Source organism: Alosa pseudoharengus, unplaced genomic scaffold, assembly GCF_046254945.1.
Source record: "Alosa pseudoharengus isolate Yale_2024_CS ecotype anadromous, Long Island Sound unplaced genomic scaffold, YU_APseudo_1.1 YU_APseudo_1.1_scf_2, whole genome shotgun sequence".
In the NCBI taxonomy this organism is placed as follows: Eukaryota; Metazoa; Chordata; class Actinopteri; order Clupeiformes; family Clupeidae; genus Alosa; species Alosa pseudoharengus.
The window spans coordinates 26,850,088-26,872,971 of NW_027468663.1; the positions used below are offsets into that span (position 1 = coordinate 26,850,088).

At 42.6% G+C, this 22,884-nt stretch overlaps 2 protein-coding genes and 1 long non-coding RNA gene across 3 annotated transcripts; 1 reads left to right on the plus strand and 2 right to left on the minus strand.

The window, feature by feature from the left end:
- Positions 1 to 15: 15 nt before the first annotated feature.
- LOC143134175 (yjeF N-terminal domain-containing 3-like) lies at positions 16 to 13,043 on the minus strand. Its single transcript, XM_076294338.1, has 7 exons — positions 12,688 to 13,043; positions 12,243 to 12,488; positions 6,346 to 6,454; positions 3,367 to 3,477; positions 3,061 to 3,174; positions 1,710 to 1,860; positions 16 to 272 (listed from the first exon to the last, which is right to left on the minus strand). The coding sequence occupies exons 2-7, from the start codon at positions 12,302 to 12,304 to the stop codon at positions 61 to 63; spliced, it is 759 nt and encodes a 252-aa protein (XP_076150453.1). The 5' UTR covers positions 12,305 to 12,488; positions 12,688 to 13,043; the 3' UTR covers positions 16 to 60.
- A 1,924-nt stretch (positions 13,044 to 14,967) lies between these two features.
- LOC143135182 (uncharacterized) lies at positions 14,968 to 17,750 on the plus strand. The gene is made up of 5 exons (XR_012988833.1): positions 14,968 to 15,529; positions 16,461 to 16,718; positions 16,906 to 17,077; positions 17,326 to 17,473; positions 17,576 to 17,750. It is a non-coding gene; the product is annotated as an uncharacterized LOC143135182 (long non-coding RNA).
- Positions 17,751 to 21,820: 4,070 nt separating this feature from the next.
- LOC143134180 (histone H2B 1/2-like) lies at positions 21,821 to 22,675 on the minus strand. The gene has a single exon (XM_076294343.1). It carries the CDS (start codon positions 22,196 to 22,198, stop codon positions 21,821 to 21,823), a length of 378 nt encoding a protein of 125 aa, XP_076150458.1. The 5' UTR covers positions 22,199 to 22,675.
- Positions 22,676 to 22,884: the final 209 nt, after the last annotated feature.

Consider the following 22,884-nt stretch of genomic DNA (forward strand, 5'->3'; position numbering starts at 1 on the left):
CTAAATCATATGACCATAACCACACGTCAACATGTTTGCAAAACTTGATGTAAGAGTATCCTAAGTGGGAGTGTCGGTGAGCTGGACGATGCAGTCAGTGCCCGGGTACTCTGGTAAACAGAGCTCGTATTTCTTCTGGAGGTCGTAGGGCAAGAAGCGTCCGGCCAGGAAATGGGTCCCCTGGAAACCGAGGCTGCATGCCTTTGGTGCCATGAGTGAGATGAGCACAGCTGGGTTGATCCGGTCTGTGTCTGAGCTGCTGTCGTCCCATCCTAGGGGGCAGTAGACACGGTGCATGTTTCATTACAACACATGTAACTTGTCCTGAAAGGTGTTTCATATGGCCTACGACATACAGCTTTTACCCATTGCTTACACACTAAAAACAAATGCTTAGACCAAGGCCTCAATACCTAAACTTCTTGTAGCATACCTTAAACACTGTAATCATTGCTTAAACACATTTTCTGCTTTGCGCATTGTTTGCAATTCTGCAACACTTATTGCAAAACACTACACACGGTTTCTTACTTTAGACACTGTTCAAAAATGAAATCTGTTATCATTGGGAAAACACTTCCATTCAAAATGCAAGCACATCTGGTAATTGGTAATACCCACTGAACACCAATCACTCTAAACCTTAGCACTAAAACTAGACTTCAGGTTTTTGTGTTATTTTTATTTTTTAAGTTATTGTGTACCTGTTCAAGTGTGTACTTTTACATTGAGTACCCGTGTATAGAACTGTATTTGCCCCTTTACTCCACATTTCTAAAACCGAAGAATTGTTTTCAGTGTGCCAATGAAAAGTTTATGACCACCAACCACATACCTGCACGCCACTTTTGCAAGCAATGGAAGGGGCATGCAGAGACATTGAGGTGGGGTCAGTTCAAGGATGGATATGGCACACAAGGTGATATTTTCCCCTCTGACTAGCCTGAGAGGACATTGCCTGCGATGTCGACGAGGACTTTTGGCCAGATCTGAACAGAAGGCAGGATCCATAACCCCTCCCCACACACACACATACGGGGAAAATGCTTCTCCAGTAATTCATTTTTTTTCCGTTTTACTTTTTTTTTGTTCCTACATTTTTGATTTGTTTAGAGTACGTTCACTAACAGTAATGCATTTATAACTGATTCTGTTTTTATTTATTTCTGTAAGAATGTTTGTTTTTTGTAAACACTTTTGTTGCAAAAAAGTAGTTGATTACTGCAGAAATTCTATTTTTGAGTTTCACAGAAGAACACTAATGTGTTTATAAACACATTAGTGTGTTGCTGTTGATTTGAAAGAGTATTCAAACGGGGCATGTGTGTTTGGTTTTGTTGCAATAATTACAATTGTAATGTGATTGCATGTGAGTTGTTTAAGTGCTATGCCTTGTATGGCTATGTGTAGAGTTTTGTCATAACGAGCCAAATTTGGCAAAAAGTGTGTGAGCAATAGACAAAAACTGTAATAGCAACCCAATAAGAAAAGAACATTAACTAGTCTTTCAAAATTTCTACATGCACCAAATTTCTCCTCTGATTTTACAGTAATGGAGAGATCTCTCATCTGAAAGTTCTCTCATGGTCTTGCCTGAAGAATTAGGAGGAATATCAGTGATCATGGAAAGTGTAGGTGTGGTACTTGAGGGAAAGTGTGTATGCGTGTTACTTGAAGCAGAAGTGTGTGTGAATGTGTGTGTGTGTTACCTGAGGGGATGTCCAGGCTTACAATGGGGACGCTGAGGTTTCGGAGCGTCACCAGAATACTGGTGAAAGGTTCCGCCAGACTCGCGGGTTCCGTTTGCGTCCCCACCACTGCGTCCACCACCAGGTTGTAGGCGTCATTGATCAGCTGCACCTGAGGGACACAGCCAGGACAGGGCACTTAATGCCAGCCTTACAACATACGATTTTCTAGCGATTTCAGTCGTGACTAAATTTCTAAAGTCGGAATGAAATCATGGGAATCTTATTGTTTTATTGTTTAGTGTAAGTTGCCAATCTTAGTAGTTTTAAGTCAGTTTGAGTCGGTCTTTTTCTAGTCTTGGCGTTACGACAATATCAAACTTGTTTGATATTATCACAAGTCTTTTAGTCTTGGCTCATGCAAATAGTGATGTGAACAATATAAAAACCAATAGTGACCTCTCTCCAACACCAAACAGGAAGGGGCAAAGTAGGTGACAGCTGTAGCCTATATGACTATTTGTTATTTTGTTTCATATCAAATTCTTAATCGGCTATTCCACGTGACAGAATAACTCCATATCGGTTAGGGATGTCACACATGAAACAATGCTGCAGAAACACGAAAATATGACTTTGATATGAGTAGGCTATCGTTTGAGTTCCTTTTGATATTTAGTGCACGATGAGAAATAATTTAAAGGAATCTAGTGTTATGAATAGGAATCTAGTCTTTTAAATATTGACTCTGCAAGATCCCTAGTCATTGCAAAGTCATTGTCTGTGACTTAAAAATTCGATGACTTGTCTTTAGATGTGAGAGGGTCTTTTCCAAATCTTTGCAAAGTCTTCTGGGGTATGGATGGCATAAGACTCGGGGTTGGATCCACCTGAGGGACACAACCAGGATAGAGCTGTTTGGGACATAGAATGAAATAGTTCTAGGAACTGTGGCGCTATCTGAATGTTGTCTTTAATGGAGATGACATTTTGCCCTAAATAAAGAAATGAAAAGCACATGGGGATTGTGACCCCTTGCCCATGTTATTTTGAGAAGTGCAACCTGTAGCGGCAGCATTGATAGGAACAGACTGAGGACGACGCCCTCATCTCCCCAGACACCTAACTGCCTTGACCTGCTTGTGGAGTCAATCAATCAAACTTATGCCAAGTTGTCAGTGCTTTCTTCTGCTAACATTGAAAGGGGGCCAGCTGTCATGTGAAATGTCAAATTGTACAGTCATTAATCAAATGACACTGGGCGATGTGACCAGATCTGAGTATGGCTAATCTTAGTGGGTAGGTAGGACAGGAAGGGACTATCTCTTACACACACACACACACACACAAGCCAATTAAGGGAGGGGCTCACCTCAGCGGGCAGGTAGGACAGGAAGGGGATGTCCATCTTCTCACACTGCACTGTGAAGGCCTGCTGCACAGCCTGCTGGGAACGCTTCGGGTAGAACACCGTCGGGAGGTAGTCCTGCCACCGAGGATGACGCAACACAGAGAGGTCAGGGGTCAGCCATTACACACACATACACACATGTGTGCTTACAGAATGTGCACTTACAGTCTATACTCACACGTAGAGTTCATACTCACAAACACAATTTACACTCACAAACAGACTCTATACTCACAAACACAGTTTATACTCACAAACTATACTCACAAACAGGCGCAGGTATCTGGCGCAGGACAGCCCCACGCAGCCGTTGTGCTCCGGGCCACAGATGACCAGTACTGTAGGCTGCCGCTTCTCCAAAGAGCCCAGTGGAAAGGCCTGGGGGTCAAAGGTCAGCCAAAGAAGTTCAATCACACTCCACAACATCCTCTGAGTCTATTAAATAACATCAACCTCTCTGCGAGCTTATACACATATTCACAAACACACACTCACACACATATTCACAAACACACACTCACACACATATTCACAAAATACACACACTCACACACATATTTACATATATACACACTCACACTCACACACATATTCACATATATACACACTCACACACATATTCACATATATACACACTCACACACATATTCACAAATACACACACACATATTTACATATATACACACTCACACACACACACATTCACATATATACACACTCACACTCATATTCACACACTCACACACATATTCCATACCTGTCAACATTTCGCTTTCCAAAAACAGGAGATTTTTTTTTGGGGGGGGGGGGCAGTGTTTATACCGTTTCAGTGTTTGCATATTTAATATGTTTCATACACGTGTTTCAACACTGCATTTCAGTCGTTGCTTTTACCTTACCATTATGCCAGTTATATATCCACCAGCTGCCTGCCTGCAGCTTACTTCCAAAACTCCAAAGCTGCTTGCTGTCAGATTTGGTTCCGAGGACACAAGTTCAGTGTATCAACAACACTCAATAACAGTTTATGTGATGTGTTAATCAACTAAATTCCCAACAATTTCACAACAGCTAGTTCTAGACAGCCATTCAACCAGCCCGCTTGCTTACGACGAGACTCAGGCTGCGCAGTCGGCACCCGCTTCCTTATTTGGAACAAATGAAGTTTGATGGCCATGCAAATTACGGGAGTTTTCCGGGAGAAATAACAAAGCGGGAGGGTGCCGGGAGATGCCCTTGAAATACGGGAGAACCCAGGAAAAACGGGAGTGTTGACAGGTATGACATATTCACATATATACACACTCACACACATATTCACATATATACACACACACATATTCACATATACACACACTCACACACATATTCACATACTGACAGATTGGCCTAAACGGTATTATCATTATATGGATGTTCACATTTCTTTAGTAATATAAACAATTACTGTAATAATGCTTAAAGTATAAATACATATATACTTTATGCATTATACTGAATGGGTATTATATATATATATATATATATACAGCGGGGAAAATAAGTATTGAACACGTCAACATTTTTTTCAGTAAGTATACTTCCAATGAGGCTACTTGTATGAAATTTTCACCAGACACTAGTATTAACTCAGATAATCCACCCATATAAAAAAATCCAAACATTAAAGTCCATAGGTAGAGTTATGTGTTATAAAGTGGAATGACACAGGAAAAAAGTATTGAACACGCCTGCTGAAATGTCTTAAATACTTAATGGAAAAGCCTTTATTCGTAATGACAACTTCAAGGCATTTCCTGTATGACGAAACTAACCAGTTACAGTATTCTGGTGTGATTTTGGCCCATTCTTTTCAACAGATAGTCCTTTAATATTGAAGATTCCAGGGGTCCCTCTTGTGAATCCTGATCTTTAGTTTACATCCAAAACTGTTCAATTGGATTGAAGTCAGGGCCTTGATTTCCTTTCTCTGAAACCAATTGAGAGTTTCCTTTGCTAAATGGTTTGGATCATTGTCCTGCTGGAAGGTCTAGCCATGTCTCATCCTCATCATCCTGGTGGATGGTCAAGATTCTCCCGGAACAAAATGACTCAATTCATCATTCCTTCAACTGTATGAAGTCTGCTAGTACCATGAGATGAAAAACAGCCCATACCATGATGCCACCACTTCCAAACCTCACTGTTGGTAGGGTATTTTTAGGGTGATGCACAGTGCCATTTCTTCTTCAAATATGGTGTGTAGTATGACATCCAAAAAGTTCAATTTTGCTCTCGCCTGACCAGAATACATTCTCTCAGTATTTCATAGGATTGTCCAAATGTTGTGTAGCAAACTTTCAACGAGCTTTGACATGTTTTTCTTCAGCAATAGAGTCATGTGGGATGAGCGTGCATAGAGGCCATGGCGGTGGAGTGCATTACCTATGATTTTCTCTGTAATAACTGCACCAAGTCTTTTTGGAGCTTTCTCCGAGTGGTCCTTGGCTCTTGGGCTACTCTTCTGACTATCCTTCTGACTTCCTGGTCAGAAATCTTGCAAGGAGATCCTGTGCATGGCCAGTGATGATGCAGTGATGTTCCTTCCACTTGCAGATAATGGCTCCAATACTGCTTGCTGGATGCTTCAGAAGTTTTGATGTGCATCTGTAACCAGTTCCATTGATATGTTTTGCAACAATAAGATTGCAAAGGTCTTGGGAGAGCTCTTTGCTTTTACCCATTATGAAATGCTTCTTGTTTGACACCTTTGTAACAAAAAAACTTTTTATAGCCCACCAGTATGTATTAACCCAGCTTATATCAATTTGCACAGATAGGAGGGATAATTTCTCTAACTACTTATAGATTCCAGTTTGTTCCTTGCCATTTCTTGCCTTTGTGTACTGCTTTTTCTTAGCGTGTTCAATACTTTTTCCCTGTGCCATTCCACTTTTTTACTCATAACTCTACTTTTAGACATTAATGTTTGGATTTTTATATATGTGTGGATTACCTAAGTTAATACTAATGTCCGGTGAAAATTTCATGCGAATAGCCTCACTGGAAGTATACTTACTGAAAAAAATATTGACGTGTTCAATACTTATTTTCCTCGCTGTATATATATGAATGGCTGGTTATTTAATATATATATTAAATATATATATGAAATAACCAGCCATTCAACTAGTGCAAACTCTCATAAAACACATCTCTGATATGGCTGGGACAGTATAACTGTGGGTGGGTGAGGGGTAACCGGACCTTGGCAACGCCGATAGCGCAGGCGTGCCCCAAGACCTCCGTCAGTTGCTGCTGCCCAAAGCGGTAGTCCGTCAGCAACTCAGTTTCCATGGCAATTGCTTCCTCTTTACTGGTTTGGGGAGGGCGTTGGGAAGATGTTAGAGAAAAAGAGGTAAGCACTGTAAAGTGAGGGGTGAGTTATAGTTGTAGAATAGCAAACCAGACAAGGACATGATATGAAATAATGGGAGACTATGGGAGCTGAGCTGAGGGCCATGTGTTAGTGTGCGTGCCTGATGTGGTTTGTGTGTGTGTGTGTGTGTGTTTGTGTGTTAAGTGTGTGTGTGTGTGTGTGTGTGTGTGCGTGTGCGTGTGTGTGTGCGTACCTGGTGTGTGTGTGTGTGTGTGTGCGCACGCGCGCATGTTTGTGTGCATGCGTGTCATGTGATATGTTGTGTGTGTGTGTGTGTGTGTGTGCTCTCCCTTGTGAGATGATCCCACCTCAGGTGTCCTCACAGTCACCCAGGCACCAGTGAGCTTAAGTGGGGTGAGCTTAACCCTGACCCCCCCAACCCCCCTGCCCCGTCCTGCTGAGAGTATCGATCAGCACTCAGGCAGTAGCCCTCCTGTCCACCTGATCCCCACCTGACCAGCACCTCCACGCTGCGTTTACTTCCGGGCATAGCCCTGCTCTGCTCTAACTCTAGCTGCAGCCAGCTGTGCATGTTTGGAGGCAGAGTGTGCAACACTTTTCATATTTGTAATTGACAGACACTATAGCATCTGACCCATCTGGTCTCCTTGCGTCCACGATTGCCATGGGAGGTTGTATGGGAGTCAGGTTTGCAGTGTAGTGGATAAGGAGCCAGGTTTGTATACAGTAGCGTGAAAAGTTGAGAGCTGCCGGCTGCCAGCATTGTGTCCTTTAGCAAGGCACTTAACCCTTAGGGCTGATTCAGACTGGGTGTGTGGCGTGAGCGTGTTAGGGCTTGCACGTGTGTGGCGTGAGCAGGTTAGGGCTTGCACACCGCCTGCGTGACACGCACGTGCATGCTAGAAAGAGGACACAGAAGCGTGTTGGAAGCGTTTCCATTCAAAAACAGTGAAGAAAAAAAATGAAGAGATGTTTTAGTAGGCAGAGAGGCCGCCGCAGCGCAGTGTCAGACACGTCTCTGGTGTGCAGACATAGAAAACCCACGCAACCACCACGCAACAGACACTTGATATTCACACCACACACCCGGTCTGAATCAGCCCTGGCAATTAATTGACATCTGTAAGTTGGTTTGGATGAAAGCATTCAATGAATAAAGATAAAGAGAGCTGTTTGTAACTGCACATCATGGCCTGCTATGGCAGATACTGGTGCATGTCCACTGCAGTGTCCCCATATAAAAAGAGTGTCAGATGGCTTACATAAGGGAGCAGTTCTTACCCCACGCTCAGTGAGCTCAGTGCTCCTGGCAGTTAATGAAATGTGACAAGACTACAAATCCCATAATGCAGGCAGGGGGTCTGGGACAATGGGAATGTAGGGCAGCAGACACACAAGAAAGGAGCAGCTCCAATCGTATTTAATACATCTCATGAAAGAAGAGAAATGCATTTTAAAAAATGTCTAAAAGAAATGTTGACCATCTCTGAAAGAACAAGGAGGAGAAAGAGAGGTCTGCACATTATTTGACCATGCTGCTATTACGACCATTGTCATCAGTGGGATAGTATGTTGATTTGATCCTCCATAGCTGGGCAGGATCTACTCCAATTAGCCATTGCTGATTGCTTCTAATGAATGTGCCATTGCGGAGTGGTGTTGGAGTTTGTGTGTGTGCATGTGTGCGTGTGTAAAGTTGGCCATGCAGGAACATCAGGTACAGGGTGGGTACTTAGGGGGAATTTATCCTGTGATCCTGTTGTCCATCGTACTCCTCTTACCAGTAGTAATGAGTCTTTCCATTAGTCTCGTATGCCCACCCGTACGACATGTACGAATGAGTTGCTAGCACGAACGCTGGGGTTTGTAGTCTTTTTGGGAAGAACATGGATGCCACCAGGGCAGCAGCTGTCTCGTTAGTGCTGGACATTTGTCTAGAACATGAGAACACGTCCCTCATTCTCCCTTGTTGGGTATGGTCAATGTGAATTAAAACTTTTTTTAGTAACTCAATTTCGCCTATTTCAATTTCACTGTCGCGTTTCTCTCAAGCCACGAGGGGCATTAGCAGGCTAGTCATTGTTATTGTTTTGTGCTACATGTAGCCTCATTAGCAAACCGGCTGGAAAACAAACCGTTACATTGTAGCCTATTGCACGCACAGCAAGACCGTGCAATGCATGAATTGGCCTGATTGAAGCAGCAAGGTAATCTAGTGCGCAAGAGCATTGCATCAACATTAAAATGACCAACACTACAAATGCAAAAAAAATACGTCATCTCATCTCAACTCGCAGTTTGTCGTAAGGTCATACGGCCACCTCGAGGTACCCCCAAGAACAGAGGCGATTCTAGAGTCTGTGGGGGCCCCAAGCAAAAATTCCAAGGGGGCCCTACCGACAAGTTTTATAACAATAATGTTATATCACCATTAGGTTTTTATGTAAAATAATAAAAATACAAAAACCGTATTATAAAAATTCTTATATTTTGAAATGTATCTCACAAAATATAATTTTGAGTGCATGGTGTATGCACTCATAATGATTCTCTACATCTTTTTACTGCATTGCCATGAACAAAGTAGAAGAAACACACGATAGCGTTGGATTATAAACATGCTTTGCCACAAAAACAGACAAAAATTCGTAAACGTGGGTAAGTCCAGCTACTTTGTCTGTTTTATAACCCAGAAGGATGTATTTGATATAAAATGATAGCTGTGTCTCCTCTTTCTTCTGACGTGCGTGGCATATCTATCCGATCACGGGTCCGCGAGTAATTCAAACGAGAGTAATGGGTGTGCAGCGTTGGTTTGTGTACATGACGTTATTATTTTGCAGTTATTTCGTCTGATTTTATAAGCCAAAAGGATCTATATTCATGGTACCAATGGATAGCCCTGTGTCTCCTCTTTCATCTGATATGCTTGCCATATCTATGCGATCACGGGTTTGCGAGTAATTCAAACGAGAGTAATGGGTGAGCAGGTGAACGCAGAGAAGTATAGACTGTAATATGATGCAATTTGATTTAATTTCATGATTTTATTTTATTTTTTTATACTTGATCGTACAGACAAGTGCGTAGTCTCGTTGGAAAGCCCCACTTCTGCTCTGTCACGCAATAAAAGTTTTATCTCGCTGCAATAACAGTTCCGGAGCAATGTAACAAAGAAGAAAGGGTCTATTTTTTGACGCACTTTGCGTCAATCGGGTTCTAACAAATTAACGCTTGGTCCTTACTGCATCGCGATTAACATGTTATGGCTGACACCCCTAATACAAACATAACGTTAACCATCTCCTTGCTTAACTAGTTGTAACTGCCGCTAGCTAGCTGAAGTTTACTGTCGTATAGATGTAGCAAACCATGTTCAATCTTTCTGCCAATTAACATTAGCCTACTATAACTTCATTGAGTAGGTTAAATGCCAAAATCCGATGTTGACCCGTCATCACTGCACCCTCGATTGACGTTTACCACAGTTGCCTAAATATGTGCGGATTCTTTGAACTTTTTTGAACACAGATCCGCTGTTCATAAGGCTATAGCATAGGGCCTACATATGCACATACTGTTTGTACAACAGGGCAGGAGCACGCAAAATACATCATTCAATCCCTCGAAATTCTCGCTTGACCCACAGGCAAACACGCTGAGACCAGGTCGGTGGCCCCCTAGCGGCTCGGGGCTCCAAGCAGTTGCTTGGTTTGCCTGTTGACAAGGTGCGCCTCTGCCCAAGAACTCCGAGGTAAAGGGGGCGTGCCTCCGTGAAATGCCGTAAGAAAGCTGGGTAATTTACACTTTCCAACTCGAGCGGGGAAATTACGAGACAAATGGAAAGACACATAAGTTGTCCGAAAAAACGGAAGTTACGCAAAATTACACAACGACAAGCCCATTTCAAGTCGTCTGACAAGAAGCAATCTCGTACGAGCCAGAGGACCCCCAAGTTCGGCGGAGAGTTCTTCCGACTGAAAAACAAAGATGGCTGCGCCCTGTGTTTGTGTTGAAGCTGTGCTATTTAACTCTTCTTTTTACTGGTTAGCAAATGTGAATGTCCATTTCAATTACTCGTACACATTCCAATGCCTCAAAGGTATGTGTTAGATTGTCTTGCTGTTCGTGGAATATTGTGGAATGTGTTGTTTATCCGTTGGTGTTGGTAAAAGTGTGCTAAAAACAAACGCTATAGACAACGCTATGTTAATCGAGGTGAATACCGGTGATTGATGAATGTAAACGCAAACTGGAACGCCTTTCACGAGGAAGTGATGTCATTTCACAAGTTACGAATTGTCAACAAACAGTAGCATTTTGTTCTTACTACTCGTTAACAACTGGAAATTATCCAACTCACGGTTTTTACACGGTTGTGAAATAATTCCCAATTACTAGTTGCACTTATGGACAACTGGAACGCAGTATTAGAAGCCACATCTGTGAGCCTTACTGGTGTGTGAGTGTGTTGGGGTGAGGGGAAGGGAGGGGGTGGAAGGCTTAAAGAAAAGGAGATTATGGAGATTAAGGCGATACAGGAAGCCGAGACATGGCATGTGTGAGGATACACAGTACGGACAGACAGAGGAGCACCTCAAGAACACACCCACCTGTTTTCAGCCTGCCTTCTTTAAAGCAACACCAAAGAGTTTTTTGTACCTTAAAATAATGTTTCCAAAATCGTTTCAGTGGTTCATCAACTCGTAACATGGTGAACGGCACTTTCTGCATTCGCTTCGCGGCCCTCTATCGGCTATTACCGCACTATGTAAGTTTGCTGCATCGGGTAGCGGATCTGTAGTTCGATGGAATGAGACATGAGAAACTACAAATTTGACTTGCATCTGATGTCGCAATACATCGTACTTTCATAAAATCATGCAACTTATTCTACCTTGTCTGTGGACATTGTTATTTGCAAAGCCGGTGCTGGATAGACAAATAGTCCGTGCGACAGATGAAAAGTTCTTTGGTGTTGCTTTAAATGCCAAGACAACTGTCAGAAAATGTGTCTCTACTGTGAGTCTGAAGGCCCAGATCTTATTATCAGTCTCATTATCCTGGGAACCACCCACAGACTCGGAATAGCTTGAGATGTTGATTACACACACACACACACACAAAATCATCCCTTATTACTGTCTCCATACTTGAAGACAACCTCAAGCCCATTATTAAACCCTAGTGAGTCAGAAGACCATTTCCCTCCCTCTCTTTCTCTCTCTCTCCCTCTGTCTCTCTCCCTCCCTCTCACTCTTTGTCTTTCTGTCTGTTTGTTTAACTTGTCTCCTGTAGATGCACAAGATCTTTAGCTTTAACAGGGGTGGCTGCCACTGGACTTCAGTCGCAGTCACTCTTTCGTCCCCACAGGCCATTTCCTCTTGTCCCCAACTCCACAGCGCACATCTGAGGGCTAAGGTCATTAAAAAGTTCAAACTCAAACCTATTGAATATTGAAATTAAGATTGAGTTCACAGCGCAGCCAGTTGTGTATGAGAACGTATGTGAATAAACGCTTAGTCAAAAGGTATATATCTGCTTAAAAGCTAAAACATAAATGACAACAGCACAGTTTGTGTTTTAAGCCTTTAAAACATGATGGGTTTGTACGCTATTGGGTTCCTCTTACATAAAACCACCAGGTTCTGCATAGCTAGAACCCATACATAGCAGGACTTCTACGTCTGAAGCTGGAGATGTCTTTTAGCAGCACCCCACCCTTCCACACCCTTCGCGACCCCCACCCCTGAGGGCTCCATACCTGATGTAGCGCAGGGCTCCTGTAGGCTCATCGCGGGGATCACTGGGGCCGTAGCTCATCATCAGGAGAGGAGGAACGGAATTGCCAGAAGAGGACGAGGAGGAGGAAGACGAGAGAAGGTGCCGGAGAAGCTCTGACTCGAAAGACTCAGGAACGTCGCGACCAAGAGCCTGTTCTCACGGTGTGTCCTGGGGGCGTCTGACGTGCGCTCTTCCTGTGGGATCAGCTGTACCCCTGCAGCTTCCTCTGTGTGTGTGTGTGTATGTGTGTGAGGTAAAGAAAGACAGAGAAAGTAGTCTGTGTGTGTGAGAGAGAAAGAGAGAGAGTAGTGTGTGTGTGTGAGAGAGAGATTTGTGTATCTGTGTGTGAGAGTAGTGTGTGTGTGTGTGAGAGAGAGAGAGAGAGAGAGAGAGAGTAGTGGGTGTGTTTGCGTTTAATAACTCACCCTCTTAGTGCATCCACATATTCCACACGTTTCTCTCCTTGCCTTTCCCTCGCTGTAGGGACGTTCAGTCTGTGTCTAAAATTAAAGTGTTTTGCAAATGTCTGCAGGTTTCTGTTCTGCGCTTCTCTCTCTCTCGCTGACTGTAAGAAGTCACACTGCTCCTGAAAGGTGCTGCCAGTTAATGAAGCAGTTCAAACAGCAGGGCTGGAAGCAATCAGATGACTGGAGGCGTGTATTTCCCAGTGTGGCAGCACCTATGTGTGTGTGTGTGTTGTCTGCCTGTGCCTGTGTGTCTGTATGCTTGTTTAATGCTTCATATGTGTAACAACTGATAATTTCCCTTGAAGGTCACCCACCAAGAAACAATCTCTTTGTTCCAGAGAGAACTGGACCCGCAGTCGGTGTCTGGTGGCATGTTTTGGTGAACTAAATGGGGCGTACACCCAGGCTCAGTTAAACAGGTTCAGAAACCCCACAGCGCCGTTCTTTATGTCTGTGAGAGAGTGACATACTATTAAACAGAAGAGAACAGGACCAAAAGGAAAGCGTGATTTTGAACCATATTAGTCTTTTGGGCCATTTCCACTGCAGGAACTTGGGTAGGCTAGTTACAGGGGCTTCACACCTTTGTGCGTTTCTCCTCAGGAACCACCCCTGCCCGATAACTTTCAGGAACTTTTACAGGGGTGAAATAAGTCCCTGCTCAGGGGTAAGTACTTTTGAGCAGTCCTGAGACCATTGGGTGCCCCTCCAGAGGTTATGATAGTTTACATTTAGCTTGTTGAGTTGAGGTACACTGAATAAACTAATGTCAGCTGAAAAATTGGCTGTAACTAAACAGAGGTTTGAAGGTTTATTCATTCAGCAGCAGCTTTATATCTATTGACTTCAATTCATCCATTTGAATAGGCTGGTTGAACCCAGCCTGATCTACCAGCGATTTCTTTTTCGCCCTGCAGCTCGATTGAGCCTAGTCTGGTAAAAGCCAGACTAGGCTACCATTTGAAGGTAACAAGCCCAAAATATAATAGGCTATTTTGATCTAAGGTAGGCTATTCACCCCTTGCAGACACGTGACTTAAGTTAAGCTCCATGCTGGACGGCAAAAAGATAGGAGACTGACGGCAAATTACATTATGTCATAATGATTATGATGAACTGAACACCATCTTTGTAGTTCAATGTATTGCTGTTTGGGGTCTGATAGTCAAAGAAAGATGCCAGTGGTGTTGTTAGATGAAATGGGTCATGATCGCAAATGTAAAGTTATTAAAACTGGTGGTAAGAGCAAGGGGAGATAACGTTAGGTCTTAAAGTTAGGCTACTGTAATTAACATGGTAAATGAACACCCATAAGTATTTCTGGACTAAAATATTGCAAAGCGATTTGGTTACTTTATTTGTCTTGCTTTTATCAGTTGTAACATAGTCAAAACGTTAAGAATGTCATATCAGAACATGAAATAATAACTTAGCTGCCACACTTAGAAGCTATTCTAGCTAACGTCTATCGTAGCTCATAGTGCTAGGGCTAATGTAACTCGTCAGTTTGTACGTTGCCCAGCGAATAAACTTACTTCTTACATGTCTTAAGTTAAAGAATTGAAAGAAATAGGAAATAAAAAAACTTGAACGGTATTATCTGTTTACATTCAGATCTTGCCAAAGACTTTGCCTAGCAGTGCTATCTGCCGTCCTGTTCAGAGTCTATGGTTGCTATAGCAACCGCTGCTGTGCTTCATACACTGAGGCGATAAGCATGCAATTGTGGTTGAAAAACTCCCGAAACACAAAGAAAACATACCAAAATATATCTATGCAAGAACATGGGATGTTGTTGTATTCCAAACAATAAGCCAACAGTCGTGGAAGGGCATTACTACGGTTAAATCTCACTATAATCTCCTAGCTGTGCGATATGTCCCATTACAACCATTGATTTGATTCGTGTTCTTGCCGTCCACTAGGACTCTGTCTCAAATCGCGTACTTCTGCACTTACAATACCTAGTTTGAGTGCATGAGGGTGTTCACACTGAAAATTCCAACGACACGAAGGGCGCTTCAAGTTCCCGGATGGTGCACTCAACGGTCAAAAAGCTGAGTGTGCAACGCTGGACACTTTTCGCCCTTAAAGAGCAGTTTGCAGGTTGAATTTATAACTGAATTAATGCTTAATCTTGTCTGAAGAGGTCTTTTAAAAACACATGTGTAGACATTACTATGTAACAAAAAACCTAAAATAGAAATTTTGATGAAAATGTGCTTATTTTAAGCTAGGATAAGGACTAGCCTTTCCCGCTATAGCAACGCGTCATATGACGTAGGCCGAGGCAAATAAGAGCTCACGTTCAGCTCTCTCATTGTGGATGTAGATGTAGTTAGAGTAGTGAGAGACATAGCGAGAGATAGAGAAAGTTTTAGATAAGAGTTTTAAAGAAGTCATAATGGTCAATTATTGTGTTTGTGCTGGTTGCACGAATTCCAGCCTGTCAGGACATCGTGTCCATCATTTTCCTTCTAGGAAAAGCAAGGCTTTTCGTTCTTGGGTGCGTTTTGTGCAGGTGAAAAGAGCGGACTTCACTGCCGCGTCTGTCACCACACACTCGGTTGTTTGTGGCGCACATTTCACTCCGGAGAATTATCGACCTGGAGATTTGTTGGAGTCTCGGATGGGATTTCGGAGTAAGGACCATGTGAGGCTGATTGCTGATGCTGTTCCCTTGGTTCACTCGATGGAATCAAGTCCACCATCAAAACCTGATTCTGGCGCGGGCGGGACTGGAGGACCAAGTGCTAACGTTAGCAGACATTCTGCACAACGAAAACGAGCTCTTAGCAGAGTAAGTCTTACTTTTAATTATTTGAACTCTTAATTTGTGTGATTTCGTAATGTTTTAGTCTAATCATTTCAGTGATTCCAGCGTGTATGTTTTGGGAAATCAACCATCTAACTAGTAACATGCATGTAATCTTGGCTATTGCATTAGCAAACATGATTTGATAACAGGAGTAGCTAAAATAGGCAATCATATGGATAAAAAAATGCGTTGACTGATGTGCAAGTTCTTAGCATCAGTACTTCGGTACAATAATACAGAGAGAGGGAGAGAGACTGAGCTTTAGGACAGGTTGTCGTTAATTGTCTGCCTTCTGACATGAATTTAGCAGTTTGCGCAACGCTATAGGTACTGGCAGGCAGCTAGCCCAACTCTCCCGTTTCCCCCGCATTTCAATTCAGTTATCCCGCCCTCCTCACGTCTGATTTTGTATCCCGTAGGCTACTCCGGTAAATTGCAAGGTCCAAATAATACTCAATATGCAGAAATCTCCTAGATTCTGCCACTGAAATGTTGACAGGTATAGGCTCTCATTACGAATCTTCTTACCATAGAAAATGCAATGTGTCTCAGCTTCTTTGACTTTATTTCTAATTGCTAAAATAACGATTTGTTGTACTGTATGGTATAAGCTAGGTCTATTACACAACATAAATTGTCACTAGGCTATGCTGGCGACCCAAATACAATCTCCTTTGGGAACCAATGGCTTACAGTATCAAGCGTACTTCAGCTGCCACCTCTTGGCGAAAAGCGCGAATGAAGTGGCCACTTCTAAATGGGACCCACTGTAGCTCCCTGGGACATTATAATGCTGGTTGTGCAAACAAGTCACAATTGTACAGAAGGCATTTATTTGAAAGCCATTTATCCATGTCAGAGGTGACTGATTCTAGTTGCTTTTTCAATATTTCACGTTTCTGTTCTGGAACAGGTCTACAAAAAGCACTGGATACTGTGGCCAAGGAGAAGGATTGCGAGGACCTGAAGCTATGGAGACCCGCCATCATCAACCATTTATACTGGACTGCGGCTTCCACCCCAAATGGTGATCGTGATCAGATGGAGGCCAAGTGGCAGAGCATGTTGAACCATGTTCAGGATGTACATGAACACAACTACCCTTCATTTCCACAATGTGCGCACCCACCTCTGGAAGGAGAGGGAAGGAACAAGCAGTGGCTTGAACCAGGTACAATAGAGTGTACAGTTGGGGTCAGAGGTCACATTTGCATTGTGCTTGACAAAGATTTGTTTGAGTATGCTACTAATTGCCTTAGAGATGTAACGCATAAAACATGTGATCTAAATGTAGTCATGCCTTGTCAGTATTTTGTAATAATAATAATAATACTTATACAATACACTGTTTTATACAGGATCAACAGCTGCGGTAAAGTTGGAAAGTGTTGCTTCCAGAAAGGCCCTGCTGAAGGATATTCGACAGCTCTCACCACAACACCAAACATTCTCCTTGGAGGCTTTCCATTCATTAATCCTTCAATTTGCGCCAAAGCACACTGGCTTCTCTTTTCTTGGAATGTACAGCAGGTAAATGTTGATGAAGGTTAATGGATGAGTATGGCTACAGCTAATGCAGTCTAATATAGCAGCCAAAACCTCATTGAAAAAGGTCAAAATTGTTCATTTCAACAGCATCGCATAGCCTACTGACCGTATTCATGAAATCGAGTTGTCACCTCACTAACCTCATGCTGGAATGTATTGTATTGCTGGTGTATCACACTACATTGGCTTAGTTGTGGTCCCTAATACTCAAGTGTACCATTTTCCTACAGACTTCTCTTAGCGGCCTCCACTTCAATAACAATGGAGACAGAGACGTGGCTCGAACAAACAATGGTGAGGTGCGCTATGCAGTCCGTTACCCCCGGTTTCGTAAGGGTGGCTGGGTCGTCCGACCCATAAAAGAGAAACCATCATACGGTGAGCAGTTTCAAGATCAGTTTCTAATGATAATTTTTTAGTTGACCCAATGTATTAACTAGTTAACTGAATGTGATCTCAATATTTGTTTCCCACATCAAGAATATGCATCAGCCTTGATGGTCTCCCTGAGAGAGGGATATATAAGGTCACCACAGGCCCTCAAAGAAGACAGCGCCATCCTGTCCTCAGCTGCACCTGCCCCTCTTTCCACGCATCACAAGATCGCCAAGGATGAGGCAGTCGGCCACTATCTTGAACGTCATTCACGTTTTAAGTCCTAATTACTGTCAATGAAATGAGAAATACATTTTATACACCAAGACAATTTGTGTGTTCATTTTGTACAAAAATACATATTTATTGATTGCCTCCCATATGGGGCCATTGGAAGCCCCTGTATGTCCCTCCTTCCTCTGGAAGCTGCCTCCTGATTGCGACCACAACACAAGCAGGTATCGCCTTCCTGATCTCCCTGCCCAGAAACCCATATGCCCATCGGACCACCTGCCTGTAGGCTGTGTATCGGAATTGCCTAGAGCAATGAAGGGGGCAATCATGATATTAACAATCCTGTTATAGTCAATACAATCAAGTGATAGAAGTATTTGATGTAACATTTTCTGTTATTCTATTCCACAATGGTAAAGTCAATTGTAGAGCCTCAAGTATGTATGCACATCTGAGTTTGAACATCTGCTAAACCCTCAGAATCAATAATGCACATTTATTTGACACAAAGTTTGTTATCTGTGTAGAAAACGGACAACTATAATAGATTAGGTGTATAATAATATAATAGTGGTGTTATAAATTCGTCTGAACATACTCTGGTCTGTTGACTTGGAGAGGGCCATGCTCCTGCCTGAAGTTGAGATATGCTACCTGCAGCGAAAACGGGTTGAGGCAACAGGCATCAAAGCCGGGATGGAGCGTCAGGCAGGTAATGTCCGTCGCCGGGACTAAACCGTCAACTAGGGCCCAGTAGGCATCCACCTCTCGACAACACATGCTGTCCACCGCCGACGCCATAGCCTCACAATGTCCGCACAAGCACCTAGCCAGCAAAACGTTTAACAGCCATCAGAGAGACCTTGCCTCTCTTCTTAATCTTCACCTCTCTCCCTCCCTTTCGCAGGCAAAACCGAGTACAGGATTGTATAGACAGATGTGATTGTTAGACTGTTGTTATTGTAGCTTAGGTATTGACATTACTTATGTTGTTATGGCATGGTCATTAGTCAATGTAGCTAACGTTAGGTCAATGTAGCTAGTGCTAACCAGCTTGGATGGACTGTATGCACTGTCTCAGCATTAAACTAGTAGGTTGTAGAATATGAGAAGACAAAACGTTGCTGTCTTAAATGAAGACAATCTAAATGGATGTTTAATCAAGAACAAGGTCGAAAGTATGTTTGCTAAAGCAGATTTATTGCATAATACCAAGGTACTAGCCCTAGATGAACCAGGGTTAGCCTCGGTGCTACAGTAACTCACCAAGTCACTTGCCCTATTCGCCACTGGTTTTCTTGACACCAAAACTCTACTTCTCTCCTCTGTCCATTGTTCCTCCCCCTGGCCTCTATCTCGCCTGGGAGGCTCATAATTATAGGCCTGTGGGCCATCATAGCCATGTTCATTGACATCGGAGAACTCGGTTTCTTCATTCACATCCATTATAATTTGAACCTGAACTTGACCAGACTCCCTCGCCCATTGTCACTTCCGGTCAGTGCTTTATAGATGCGGAAGTTATTTTATCACAATGTATCTCAAAATATCGTTAATGGCATAGTTATATATTTCTCAATTTCTGAAAATCTTGTTGTTTTATCATCAACATACACTATGCTATATAGGGGTGTCCAACCTGCAAACTGCTCTTTAACGGAAGCCATCTTGCCCAAATAGCGGAAGGGGAGGGAGCGTTTTCAAACTCGTGGTAATCGCGGTTGAGAAAGCTGAAGCAGCAGCAGTGGAAAACAGACTTTACGGAGGTACAAGCAAGTTATAACATAAACGGTTTATGTTTTGACATAGTATGACCATGTCACTATCGAATTGAGGACGCCAATAAAGTTATATTAAAATGTTTGCGATCGTCATGTCCGTGAAGTGCACAGAGTTAGTGTTTGATATGAGACAATACTATTTTGTTAAAATTTGCGCACTCCGCCAGTAAGCACACAGTGCACATAGTGTACTACACGAAAGTGTACTCACGTAAGTACACCAATTGAGACCGACTCTAGGCTATAGAGCTGCACAGTCCCGCCCACAGCCGATGCCGGATGTAAAAAGTCAATGCAATTTCTCCATTGACAATTGCGGTGTAAGCCATAAAAACTTAACTGCACGTGGTAGACTTAAAACCAGCTACGGTTGTACTAAGCGATTGTATATGCTCCTATAGACACCAAGAGTTCGTGGGGCACTAACCTTGTTTTGAGATAAATGCCTTTTATTCGCGATCTCTTGGATAAGTACTTCATTACCCAAAATCCTGAACAATCCCACAATCCCACAGCGATGCCTCTGATTGGTGGAAAGGCCGTTATGGTCATAGTTTGAAACTTTCTCAGCGGAAAAATATTGACAAAGATGGCGGAGTTTTTTACTGCCTATGGCGAAAATCTTAATGTGATTAAAAACTTTCTTGACGAATATTGGTACTTGTATCAACAAGGATTGGGGTTTATAAATCACACGAACTTAGTCAGGGCCAATACACTATCAAATAGACCACTGTAAATGTTAGTTTAAACACTCAAACTTTTCAGGTAGGCTAGCACTAGCCGACAGGCTAACCTTTAGCATTTCCGACATTGTATGTCATTACATAATGCAGCTAACATTAGCCTACATGCTGCAACACAGGTATGAATATTATGTTTTAGTGAGTGTCCAAAAGGGTGAAAGCCACTTTAAATCGGGTCACATTATTGACTGTTGTGTGTCCGAGAGTCAGTTTGTGGGTTTTGTAAGGGTCAGCAGCATGAGGGACAAGACCTACAAAGTTGTGGTGAGTTAAGCAGGGAGGTTGGTAACGTTAATGCTGCTAGCAGTGCTAGTTAACATTAGCTAGGCTACTGTAGCCTTCATACTGTATGATTCATATCAATCATTAACCTAGGAATACTTCGTGCATTTAATTTAATTAAAACATTTTGTGTAATAATTCACGGCAAATTAATAAACTGAATATGGTATAGGATGAGTCAGGTAACGTTACGAAGCACTGCCGTTAACGTTAACCGCTTTCACACACACGATATAAAATACACGATGATAAATATAAAATTCAATATCAAAACACTATTATTTACACGATTACTCCTGAAATAACTGCTATTAACTGCACATTCACTATATAAAAATCACTATTTGGAGGAAAGGGTTCGCATACTGTCGCCGGTTTTGAAATGATTTCGCGCTGGTTCGTGCATTGCTTATATATTATTCAGTGAGGCGCGGTGGTTTATGGGATGAGTAGTTGCTTCGCTAGGAAATTAAAATATGTACACAGTCTTGTACCTTTGACTTTTTTTGGATTTTCTCTTCGTTTTTTCACTCGAAATGATATGTTGTATGCTTATGAGTTATGCCGTAGCTGGTTAGCCTAAGACATGCTGTAAAACTCTTTAGATATTTTTCCAAACGTCAAACGAATGGGAATCTTACATCTGGCACCTAACCGCGTTTTGGCTGTGGGCGGGACTGTGCAGCTCTATTTTGCTGTGGCGCGAACAAAACGTGACGTCACATGCAAGGGGTGACCAACTGAACATGTAAGCAAGATGCTAAAGGAGTCAGGCAATCCACACTCGCCCAATACGTCTTCAGAAATAAGGGATTTAGCTATGAACCAATAATGCAGGCTAACTAACCTACAGCGTATTGCATTCGTGGAAAACAGATAATTAACCCGTTAATTCAGAAAAACAGGGCGCAGTTTTTTCCCCCCAGCAAAAACATTTTACTCTAAACGAGACAGATAAAGCCACAATGGTCGTTTGGGTTTGATAATATTTCTCCGAAAATCTAGGTTTCTTTTAAAAACTGGTGGCGTTGGCTAGCATCAGTATTCGCCTGAAATTAAAGTTGTGGTAGTTGCTAGTGTTCCTCTACTTCAACTGTGACTATAAACTGACAACTCTAACATTACCACCCACCCACTATTGAACGATATTCGTAATTATTAGATATACCCTTGGCCATGACTTAGTAAGGTAATGGAAAAAATATATGGGAACTTCATTCATAGGACACTAATGCCACCAGGAATAGCTTTATAAAGAACAAATGGGTGGCTCTTAAAAGAGCCGTTGGTTTGGAGACGATGACCGTCTACTTAGCACTAGTGTACTTGGTGACAGCCTTTGTTCCCTCAGATACGGCATGTTTTGCCAACTCCCCGGGAAGCAACAGGCGGACAGCGGTCTGAATCTCCCTGGAAGAGATGGTACGGCGCTTGCTGATGTGAGCCAAACGAGAAGCTTCTCCGGCGATGCGGTCAAAGATGTCTTTCACGAAAGAATTCATGATGCCCATCCCCTTGGAGGAGATGCCGGTGTCAGGATGAACCTGCTTCAGGACCTTGTAGATGTAGATGCCATAACTCTCCTTCCTGGTCCTCCTGCGCTTCTTCCCACTCTTGTTGGCCGGTTTCAGGACGGCTTTCTTGGCGCCTTTCTTGGGCACTGACTTCGGGGCTACTTCAGGCATATTAAAGAGTTGAGTTAATTAATTACCTTTACCAAAGAGATTCAAATGCTTGAAACTAGAGTGGCATAATGCGCGGAACGACCCATTTAATATAGAACTACCACGGACGTCGGTGAAAACATCAGAATTTTTGGCGCCACCTGGTGCGGACCTGGTTGAAAGCAAATTTCTGTACTAGGCGCCAAAATTGCGCGCTAAGTAAAAGGCGCCAATCTTTTCTGTTAAACCGCAATTGACATCATGGCAGTTATCGTGTGAATTATTGGTCTACAAGAGTTCTATAATCAGAAAAGTAAAGGAACAAATGACTTTACATTTTAATTGAACAATAATTGTGAATAATTCGCAATTTACTACTGTAAAAATAACTTGGCCTACATTTAAGTGCCAATAATGTCAATATTGCACCCTGGACCATTATTATTTTCTACATTAATTTGAGTATTTAAAAATGCACCAGTAAAGACTAGCCTGCTCGGAAACTCCCTGCAAATCATGCAGTAAACCGTTCCTTGTCTTTTTTCTCAGCTATAAACACAACATACCACCTCAATTATTACCATTTACTGTTCAGTAACCCCCCTGGAATGGCCTCTACGAATTTAATTTTCATTTGACACACATTTGCTTCACCATAGTCTACAATATTTAACGCCTCTGGTAGCATTCACTTTTGACATTATAAG